Here is an 11,866-nt window from a genome sequence, read left to right as displayed (position 1 = left end):
TAAACAGATAACAGGACAAAACAAAAGTAGTTAGAATGTATATTGCTTGTTTTCACCTGGATGAAAACATGTGAGAAAGAGACAAGAAGAGAATCTAATTGAAAATCTACATTTACGTTAGTAATTCAACTCAATCAGTTAAAACCATTATGTGAGCTCATTACGCAGAGAGTGCTATATTTCAGTCATTTATTTCTGTCTATTTTGATAATTATTGGCTTTGAATTTTTAAAAAGATTAAATAAAAAGGACAGGTTGCAGTCCTTGTACACTGGACAGTCCAAGACAGGGAGGTTATGCTACAAAAGGGCAAACTTACTAAAGAAGCTTGGATGCAGCACTCTGGGAACAGAGCATATAATAGTGAGAGAATGTTGAGAGGAAGGAAAAAGTGTGGTAGAAAAAGCTTCAAAAGCAACAATGATAAACACAGCCTTGAAATGATTGTCAAGTAAAGCCTGTTCAAGAGTTTGGGGGAGCTTTAGAAGGCAGGGGCTGCAGCTGGAGGCAGTACTCCAGCACTCTCCAGACATATGTATCCAGAACATGGAGTACAACTGTCACATACCCTGGGCTTCCTTTTCTTATCAATCAACATGTGGTAGAAGAGAAAGCTGAAATCTAACCAACAACTTTTGATTGCAAGGCAAGTACTCTCCTTATTGATAACCGCCCCTGCTCTTCCAATTTTAAAAATTACCTTGTGTTAGACCTTTTAACCTTATCTCTTCCCAGATCTACACTTTCAGGATAGATATGGGAATATTCTCTGCTGCAGCTGAGGTCTAACTTCTCAATTTCTCTAACCTCACACTTAGGTCCCATCAACAAGTCCTCCCTCCATTGTCCTGCTTCTTCCAAAGCAATTTTCCTTGTTTTTCTTTAACAGTCCTTGCATTTTCTTCCTCTATCCAGGCTGCCATTCTATAAAGAAACATCAAAATGTAAATTATAATTTGAAAGAATAATAAAAGAAATTGGACCGTGTCTGCAAGTAGAGGTTCAATCGGCATACAATAATATAATTAGTGTAAACTTGTATTATCATCACACTAATCATGTTTTTACTTCATTGCAATACAGAATTTGCTGTTAACATATTCTAATGACACTATTCTATCAGATAGTAAATTAGCCTCTTCCTACTTCTACTGTTGGCTGTAGCAGACACCTTTGTGGGTGTGTTGACATATTTGTTAATTTCTTGCTTTAATAGGGTTTGATGTGCATCATTTAAACATTTCCTTTTCTATCCTTTTAACGGTGTTCAGCAGTCCTTAAAATGTTTTTTGTCCTGTGAAGTTCTGTTGGTTTAGGGTTTTTTAAGTGTTTGTCCCCTTTTTGAACTTCCTGTTTTACTTTTGTGCAGTAATCTCCTGTCTTTTTTCAGATAACATCACTTCCTATGATTCATTCCTTCAATCAGCCTCTGTCCCACCCTAATGGTATCCACCTGTGTCTCATTGTCCTCCTTTGTTAATTTGCCTATTTATTCCTCACCCCATGCTGCTTTGTTTGCCAATTTGCCTTCATTCCTTGTTTCAGGGAAAGACAGGGCCATGTGGATCATTGGTAGAGCATTAAGTTGTCGCCAGCAGAAGCTCGGACGATGCCCCTCTCCAGAAAGGTGTCACAGGTAGACACAGAGTCAGGCCAGGTGTAGCTTCTAGGAAGAGAAAAGAGAGAGAACATAAAGTTAAAAGCTGAAATGGCAAATAATGCAAAATTGGAGAGTAGTGTGAGAATGTAGCGAAGAGGGTGAAAGTGGTCATTATGTCCTCCAGCAGCCTAAGCCTATAGCAGCATAACTACACAGATAGTTTCAGTTCAGATTATTTAGTTAAACGGCGCTTATATACAACACTGTCATCTCAAGGCACCCCACAAAGGGTCCCACTGATGGTCATTGTTATACTAAAAACTACAAGGATTGGGATACCTCCCTCTGTCAGACTGATTATAACCTTTGGAAAAGAGAAGGGGTCATACAGGTAGCAGAAATGGAGGGTGTGTTTGCACCTCAAACATAACTGAGACGGTTTAGGCTAAACCTGACTCCACCTTACTCCAACCAATAGGGAGGGAGGAAGGCTCCCTCCCTGATAACCTAAGCCACTCTAACTATAAGCTTTATCAAAAAGGAAAGTTTTAAGCCTAGCCTTAAAAGTAGACAGGGTGTAGACAGTATGATGCTGCTATCGCATGTTTTCCTTGTGGGGTGGTGCACTCAGAGTGGTGTGAAAGGTTGTTTTTTCTTCACATACATAGTTTTGCATGTAGGTCAGAAAATTCAGTTTTAGTCTAATTTAGTCCAAAGTTCCTTGTACCACATGTTTATTGAGTCCGCTACATTGCTTGTAGCAAACTTTAAACAGGACTTAATGCTTTCTTTCAATAACAACTTTCTTCTCCCCACTCTTCTAGTCTAGCTTTGTGGAGTGCATGTCTAATAGTTGTACTGTCGACAGCTTCTCCAACCTGAGCTGTGGATCTCTGCAGCTCCTCCAGAGTTAGAATGAGTCTCTTTGCTGCTCCTCGAAATAATGCTCATTTTGCCCAGCCGGTCAGTTCAGGTGATCAACCGTGTCTTGCTAGACGTGCAGTTGTTTCACACTCTTTCTATTTCTGGCTCATGGATTGAACAGTGCTCTGTGAGATGTTTAAAACCTCAAATATTATTTTATGACCCAACCCTGCTTTAAATTTCTCCCAAACATTTAAATTGTTTATTGATTTATATTTGTTGGTGTCGTTAGAGGATTAAAATATGGTGCCAATAGTTCATAAATCCTGTTTCTTTCCCAACAATGTTTGTTTTAATATGGTCACTAATTCCATACAATTGAAATAACAACATTTATTATTGACACTAATAAAAGTAACTTTATATACCTATGCCCAGTCATCTTTAATTATAACATTTTTATATTGTTTAATTTTATTGACTGAGAAGTGAAATTAGATAATGGATGCATTGAAGAATTAAAGCCTTCATAAGTTTCATTTAGACTAAAGCACTTATTGGATAAGAAAAAATGATTTAATAGCATATCAGCAAGTCAGACTGTTCACAATGTGGAGGTCAGTGGCTCTAAAATGCTGTATGATGTCTTGGCTACAATCCAAAGTTTCTGGACCGCACAACTGAATTCAAGCCAGCAAGCTGACAGAAAGTCTTTGCTGTGATAGGAGACACTTTATTACATCGGTTTATATAATTTTAAACTTTGTTATTCTCCCATGCAATACATGCAAGGAACATCTTGATAAAAATCAATCATCTGAGTTAAAAACCTAAAACAAAAAAGTAAACTGCTTTTGAACAAAACACATTCACAAAAAATGTACAGTAGATGCATAATAAGATCCAGTCCATGGCTTTATGCTTTACTAAACAACATTCGGCTTAGGAACCTTCCAACTACCATCAGTCACTCAGAACAGAATACAAAACTAATATTCCCTTTACATCATCATCCATATTCATACATTTCTCCATTTTACATCTACCATAACCATTATTACAATATTGTATCCTTACTTCTTAGGACCCCTTGGTTTTGGGGCCTTATTGAGTTGCTCAGTTTGTTCTGCGCATACGCCAGCATATTGTATCTGCTTTTTAATTCAAAATTCATACCTTTAAACAAATTTAGAGCCACCAGTCCCAGCGAAGGCGTTTGTTCCATCAACTGACCACTAGATGGCAGTAAAACAATGCTGTCTACAGTTTAGCACAAGAGCCAACCGCCTGAGTTTTAACACTGTAAAAATGTATTTCCTTTTATGAAGAAAAAATATCTGAATTAGAAAAACTGCTCGGCTAACAGCTTTATATACTTTTTATACTGAGGTTGTGTTTCCTTCTCGTCTTGAAATGCTAAAGTGGTGTCCCGGGTGTTCAGCCATGCAAGCTCAGACTAAAGGATGACGAGACGGGTCCCGCCTCTCTGGCGTCCAAAATAGAAACTGTGAAAGCAGAAACCAGCCAACCACGGAGGCTCTCAAACACCGACACTGTGGAGCATCACTCCTGTTGTGGGACACCGGTCATGTGTTGGTTGTTAGGGAAATGGAGCAGCTTATGGGGCTAAGAGTGAGAGGAAACAGGAGCGTTTACTGGTTTGGTGGATTTGTTTTTTATAGTCGCATTATTCAGACGTTTCGGATGTAGCCCAGCAAAATGAGTGACGGGGGGAGCAAAATAAAGTTAAATATCTCCGAAAGAGCAGCGCATTGCTGTCTGCTGCGATCGGACTGTGGTCATGCATAGTTCAGCTGGATCTTCGTCAGGACACCTACAGAGAGTTGTTTGCAGGTTCTTAGTTGAGCTTCATCTGGATTCAGGTTTATTTGCACTGTTTTCATCTCATGCAACCCTTACCAACCATGGCAAGGTTGCGGAGGAAGGCTTGCGTTGCCCTGTTCCTTTTCACCCTCTTCATCTTTGGGACTTTGATGGGACTGAGGACCCTGAAGCCTACTGACGGATTCTCGGATTTGGCCCCTGGCTTGGAGCTCCTGCCGATATTAGGAGGGAGGATGTCCCGGGAAGCCACTGCGTCCCCAGTTCAATCACACCATCACGGGGGCAACACAAAAACAGCCCTGTCCAACTCCGGTCCCAAAGGGACCATATTCTATGACGTTCACATCTTTTATTACACTTGGTACGGCAGCCCGCACATGGACGGGAAATACATCCACTGGGACCACATCCTGGTTCCACACTGGGACCCCAAGGTCGCATCCAGCTACCCGAGAGGAAGACACATGCCGCCCGAGGACATCGCCTCCAGTTTCTACCCGGAGCTCAATCCGTATAGCTCCCGGGATCCGGACGTGTTGGAGTCCCACATGGAGCAGATCGGAGCCTCTGCGGCAGGTATAGAGCTCTGAGATGTTTCCTGTGTTGTTTCTGAGAAAAAGCAGCTGAGTATAGTTTTGCACTGGCAGCTGATAAATCTGGGGTGACGCTGAACATTTTCAGCACCACAAATCGGCTGGACAGCTCCTTAAAGCTCTCAGCCCCCATAGAAGAGATATTACTGCGCCAGCTTTTCTCATGGATTTACAGTGCAAAAGTATTCACACTTTTTTAAAGTTTCAGTATTTTGTCACATAACAACCAAAAATTGTATGGGCTAGACCAACGCACTTATGTGACAGTGAACTGAATCGATCTGGGTGTAATTATAATCTCAGCATAAATACGACTGTTCTATGAAGACCTCAGATGTTTGGTAGATAACATTAGTGCGTAAACATAATCACCATAAAGACCATAAAAGACACCAGACAGGTCAGAAATAAAGGTGTGGAGAAATGTAAAGCAGGATTATGTTGTAAAACAAATGCCAAGCTTTGAAAATCTCAAAGAGGAATGCTCAACCAACCATCTGAAATTGGTGGAGAGAATGGCACAGGTGCGAACCTAAACCAACAGGTTTGGCAAGATCATTATTCAGAGATGCAGTCCAGACACTAATGACGACTCTGGGGGAGCTGCATAGATCAATCGCTCTGGTGGGAGAATGTTGACAGCAACACTATTAGTCACACATCTTAGAAATTTTATCTTTAAGGAATAATGGCAAGATGAAAGCCAGAGTTAAAAGAATGCCATAAGAGGGCCCATTTGCAGTTTGCTAGAAGCCAACAAGGAGACACAACAAAAATGTGAAAGAAGGTGCTTTGGTCAGATGAGACCATAGTTGATGTTTTTAGCCTACAGTAATACATGCATTAATAACCTCACACCTTGATTAATAATGTGCTATGTGTTGAACTTCAACAGGAATCTTTTGCTCACTCTGATACAACTGATACAAAATGCTGCAGCTCAATCCTTTCTCACAGACACAAGCAAACAAGACAATATTTTATCCTCCCTTAGCTTTTGACATCTTTTAACTCATCACCGTAAAGCAGGGTGGTAGGAGTCTCATGCATTTGGGACTCATTTCTTCATCAGACAGACCTAAAAACAGGGAAGTCCTGAAAAAAACCTGTCAGAGGCTTCACAATACTTAAGACTGTGGTGGTGTTTCACCCTGCAATAGGACAATAATCTTAAACTAACAGCCAGAGATAAAATGCAATAGTTTGGATCAAAGCATAGTCATTTGTTTGATTGGCACAACCAATGTCCAGGCCTAAATCTAACTGAATCTATGGCAAAATTTAAGATAAACACCTAAAGACTTAAAGTCCCAATCACAGCGAGAGGCGAGTCAAAAGTATTTACTCAGGGGAAAAAATACAATTGCATGCCACACTTTTCAGATTCTTATTGGTAAAAAAAAAGTGTTAATAATACAACTACGGTTTCTTTTCATTCCACTTTACAATTGTGCACCACATTGTGCATAAGTGTCTCTCACATTAAATCCCAATAAAGTATATTGAGGTTTGTGGTTGTAATGTGACAAAATGGGAAGTTCAATGACTTAATATTTTGTACAGTAAACAGCCTTGCTTGTCCCAATAAAATAAAAAAAAATAAAAACATCCATCATCAGAAGCAGAACCAACAGTAAAACGATACAAAGTATTATATTATCAGTCAGATCCTATGTCTCTGTTTGTGAACTTCAAGTTCTTCTTGAAATGTGTCATAAATTATAAATGCGTACATGCTGTTGCCTTCGCCAAACCTCCTCTGAATCTAAAAGACATCTGAGGTCTGCTGCAGGGTGTCAAATAACAGACTCATGCTAGACTACACGTGACGGACCCTGATGTTTCTGTCCTGCGGCTCACTGGGTTATTGTACACCATCCGGACTGATGAGCAGACCACACAATCCTCTGAAAGCTCATCACTTTAACAGATGGACCATGGGAGGGCTGGTTCTTAATGCTTAGTTAAAAAAACCCAATTAATTAGGAACAGTGACCAGCCAAACTATGAACACATCCATTTGAGCTGATAACTGAGCTTCTGTTACTTCTTTGTCATAGGGAATAATGAATAGAAATGGTCACATTGTTCTTACACATATATATCAGTGAGTGTTGTATTCTAATAATGTTAATGGTGTGCCAGTTTCTCTCTGGTGCCAGTGACTAATGTGGCTGACTTACAGTGCCTTGCAAAAACACTTTGTGATGTTATAAGACCAGATTGTATTCTATTGGTGTTGAAATAGAATATGAAATAGATCAACACAAAGTTGCACATATCAGGATTGTAGAAGGAAAATGTTATGACCTAGCTAAAAGGTCACAACAAAAAGGGAGACACACAATGTTTAAGTGTTCAAAGAAATAAATTTATTCATTACAAACTAAGGTTTAAATCAAAGTTTCTAATGTAAAGTGTCAAAGTCAGTGAAATCGGTGGTGTATGGTGTGCATGAGTGGAGGATGTATGTAAAAGGGTTGTAATGTGCAAACAAAATAATCTAAAATACAAAAGATGGCAGCATACCTGTGGAGGAGAGTAGTGAAAGGTTAGTTGGCAGTCAGGGGTTAAAGAAAACTAAGGCTTACCAGGTCAGGTGTCCCATATCAACAATCGGTGTTGCATATGAAAGGTAAATGTCCACCCTAATTATAAGGGGTCCTAACAAAAGGATACATTTTTTTACCATAAAAAAATAAAAAAGGTTTGTTGCACCTTAGTTTAGTCCACACCAATGTGTATTGTTGTTTTCTGTATAAAGGCTAAAAGAATAAGTTTGTGGCCTCTTCTGAATATGGCTTTCTTTCAAAATGGCTTTTTTTCTTGCCAAGCTCACATACAATGTCAGAGTTTTAGAGTCTATGACTAATAGTCATTATGTCTGCAGATTCTGCAACCCGAGCTGTGGTTCTCTGCAGCTCCTACACAGTTACCATTTAGCCTCTTGGCTGATTCTCTGATTTATAGACTCCTTGTCTGGCCTGAGTCTGTGGCCGTAACAGAACAGAAGGGTTATACTGAGATTAAATTACTCACAAGTGAATTCCATTAACTAATTAAGTGACTTCTAAAGGCAAATGGTTACACTGGATTTTATTTAGGGGTATCAGACTAAAATGGGCTGAATACAAATGCATACATATTTGTATTTATATAAAAAAAGAGAAACATAATTTTCCTTCCCCTTCGCAATTATGAACTAATTTATGTTGATTTATCACATGGAATTCTTCCAAAATACTGTATACTGTATATTGAAGGTTGCAGTTGCACTGGCATAAATCTGGACAATTTTAAGGGGTATGAATACTTTTGCAAGGGCCTGCAAAGTCATTTTCAGCTAGCATCAGTGAAGGATTCTGCATCATGCTTTAGATTTTATGAGCAGTCAAAGCCCTAAAGTGTGCTGAGAGATTTCATCTTTAATACAACATGACAGGTTGAGATGAGAAATGCAGATGAGTAAAAATAAATACCGTGACTACCAAGAGACGGGAAGGATGAGAACATAAAGAGTGAAACACAGACCGATTTCCAGCCTGACGCGTCTCTTTGTTTCCAGGGGTTCTGGTGCTGTCTTGGTATCCTCCTGGACTTGCTGACGACAACGGGGAACCCGCTGAGGATTTGGTGCCAGCTGTACTGGATGCTGCATACAGACACAACCTGAAGGTAAAATGCATCAGCACATTTTGTGATTGTGGGTAACGTGCTGAAATCTGGTGGAGGAAAAGCTCTGAGTGGAGTAATGAATCAAATGTGCTCTGAAACTTAACATTCTGCTATAATTTTTCTTCTTATATAATGTTTGTTGATGCAAAAGGGGATATCTAATTTCTTTATTGATTTGTTCTATTTAAAGTTGACACCTGCTGGTGGACAAGGTCATATTTCATCATTAATGCAGCTAAAGGTTTTCCATCATGTTTTACCTTTAACTAGGCAAATCCCAAATGAACAGAGCAAAAATATACTTTTTTATTCATCTATTGAGTTTTTACTTTGCTCTTTGTGGCTGACACAGAAAAGTAGTCCTGCTGTGCAACTATAAATGGTCTGAATGTTTTTCTCACATTGGTTTATTATGGAGCAGATGGTTTTTGTATCAGGTGGAAGGTGACAAGTTGTTGGAGTTGTGATTTAACTTTAATTAAACTGAATTAATCAAATAATTGAGTTTGTTTATAACATTTAAAATTATTGAGATGCACCAGTGCAGCGTGTGATTCTCTCATATGTAATTTACTGTTTGTGTTTGGAATGAATGGTTGATGCACATTTAAAATGTATGTTAGGGGGCAATTTCTACTGATGCGAAGCCTTTTCAAACTATTTACAGACACATTACGATCTTCTTAAAATTGGAAATGTATTCATCTTTTATCAACCATGTTTTTTGTTTTTAAGAATACGAACATCCAGTGACTTGTTCTTAAAAACTGAGTATGGGTTCAGCCATTTATCAAACTTGACTAAATAAAGCAAGAGTGTGCCATATCCTGTTCTTGCTGCTAAAATTACACACAGAAGCATCTAGACAAAGATGATCAACCCAAAAACTTTAGAACATTGTATGCTTTCTTTTTTCTGTTTTCTATTTATGTTTCTAGTCTACAATGATGTATTGATCCCTTATCTGCAAAGATCAGACTACTTTTCTTGAGTTATTAAAATATTCTGTGTATAAAAATAAAAACAAATCAAAACACTTTTTGCAGTTTTAATAAAAAATAATAATATTAATTTTGTGGGACATCAAGTTCTCTCAACTTGACATTTCTGACCCTCATGGCAAGATATTTAGAGACGACTGGTTTACATGGAAGACATTGCCTTCCATGTAAACAACATGAAAATGTTGTTGAAAAGTGAAAAGAAGTCCACATAAAGATGTCTAGTGATGTCTAAATGTAGCTAAAAACGTGGTTCAGGTTGATCAAAGAGCTAACTCAAGGCTGAATTTCAGCGTTATTGCTCAAAATAAACTTGCTTAGGACATTTGTCAAAAAAAAAAGTCAGATTTGTAACATTGTTTAGCCCAGAAAACTGGATTAAAGAATGACTGACCAACTAGAACTGCCATAAAACATGTCCATGGCTCTCCAGTGTTTGGAGGAGGTTGTGTTATTTTCAGTTGAAGCTGCTGTGGACTAGAACCATGTTCTATTGACTAATAGAGAACTGGACACTTACAGTTTATTTGCACGGCTTCACTAATCATAGAAACTCCTTTTTGTTTTTATCTTTGTTTGTTTGTTGAATAACTCTTTTAAATTCTATTTCTTTTCCTAATTATTGCATTTCATCTGTATAATAGTAATTGATATGAGTATGAATGAAAGTATTTCAGTCATACCTTCTAGTCATTTTAAAATACTGTTGCTTATTAATCATGTGCACTGTTTCTGTAAAATAAGTTAATGTATTTTTTGCTATTTGCAGTATGACAAATATAAAAGCTCATGATTGGAAACCAGGTTTATGCAACATAAGCAACCAGTGACCAGCTGTAAACTGTATCTGTAGGTGATAAACTTCAGTTGGTAGAGCTGTGAAAATGAGGGTGGGAGTAAGTTTTAATCACACTGAATTTCTTACATAAGACTTGAAATGTCATATTCAAATTCATCATTTTATTATGCAGTAAAGGGTTTCTTGTAGTCTAAAACTAATCAAAGACCTTCATTAGATGTCAACAGATCCTTGAATTGCAGTTTTGTTCTGTTGCCTACCTTCCTAACTCTTGACATCCAAAGATGCTGTTCTCAGGTTGTCCGGCCCTTTACTTTGTTTAGGCCAGAAAAATAAAGTTAAAACCAGAAATTTACATTTACTAAATAAAAAGACACATAACAATTTTTTGTCACTGTCTGACAGTAAATCACATTAAACGTATTTTCTTTATTTAGGGGTAGTTAGGGTTACACAAATTATACATTTTTATTTAACAACAGGATGATAAGAAAGATTTTTTGTGATCTCTCTTTTCAAATTCAGACTGAGTCAAACGTTTTGGGTATCCTTCCATGAGATTCTCAAAGGGCTGCTGGAATTTTGTCTTGTTCCTCTTACCAGAACTGTGGTAACTGGGTCAGGTTTGTGAGCCACCTTGATCGCACACACATCAGCTCTGACGGCAAACATTTTATGGGACAGAGAAATGGGCTTTGTGATGGACAACTTGAATCTGTTGTCCTTAAGGCAAGCTTTGACCTTCTGCCTGATGTCTTGAGAAGCTGCTTCAATTTTTTCACAAAATGTTCTTTCCTCATGATACCATCTGTTTTGTGAAGTGGACCAGACCTTCCTGTAGCAAAACACCAACAACATGATGCTACCACCCCTATACCTCATAGCTGGGATGGTGGTCTCAAGTTTGCAAGCTTCCCCCTATTTCCTCCATATAGGCCATTATGGTCAAATACTTCAATATTCATCAGACTTCAGGAAATATCTCCAAAAACCAAGATTTTCTTCTCAGATGTCAGAAAATTATAAAATACCCGACCTGTGTTTTAGCTGCCTGCTTTTTGTTACAGTATTGAAGATTCATAGATAAAAAAGGTATAAAGTTCATGTAAGACAATCCTTAAGAACAGATACATGGAGGGAAAAGAGGCACAGTGTTGCTGTCACATAAAAACCCATGAAAGTTCTTATAGTTTGTAGTTTTAACATTACAAAATGTAAAAAATAGGCATGAATACTTTATCAAGGAGGTGTGAATTTCTGTGTTTCCTCAACTTTATTATCTTAAGATGCAAATTTTTCACTTTTAGACAACTTTTAAAATAGTCTTTATCATGCAAAAACATTAAAAGACTTAATATATAAAAAATATAAATGAATATAAATATATAAAAGATATTAAATATAAAAAACAGGTTGCCTTTAAAACTTGATGATGTAATTATGAAGGTCAATGATAGGTGAAACCTAAGTGATGCAACCCATGTCAAGG

At 37.9% G+C, this 11,866-nt stretch overlaps 1 protein-coding gene across 3 annotated transcripts in view; it reads left to right on the top strand.

The window, feature by feature from the left end:
* LOC124865309 (glycoprotein endo-alpha-1,2-mannosidase-like protein) overlaps positions 1-11,866 on the top strand; it is a 44,868-nt gene that overhangs the window by 23,659 nt on the left and 9,343 nt on the right. For 2 of the 3 annotated variants that reach the window (XM_047360301.1, XM_047360300.1), the window contains exon 2: positions 8,468-8,577. In XM_047360301.1, the coding sequence (XP_047216257.1) occupies positions 8,468-8,577 (110 nt within the window). Of the gene's footprint in view, positions 1-3,886; positions 4,886-8,467; positions 8,578-11,866 lie in introns of all 3 variants that reach the window. The other variant, XM_047360299.1, reaches the window with a different exon arrangement.

Source organism: Girardinichthys multiradiatus, chromosome 3, assembly GCF_021462225.1.
Source record: "Girardinichthys multiradiatus isolate DD_20200921_A chromosome 3, DD_fGirMul_XY1, whole genome shotgun sequence".
NCBI classification, from domain to species: Eukaryota; Metazoa; Chordata; class Actinopteri; order Cyprinodontiformes; family Goodeidae; genus Girardinichthys; species Girardinichthys multiradiatus.
This window is presented reverse-complemented; position numbering and strand designations above follow the sequence as displayed.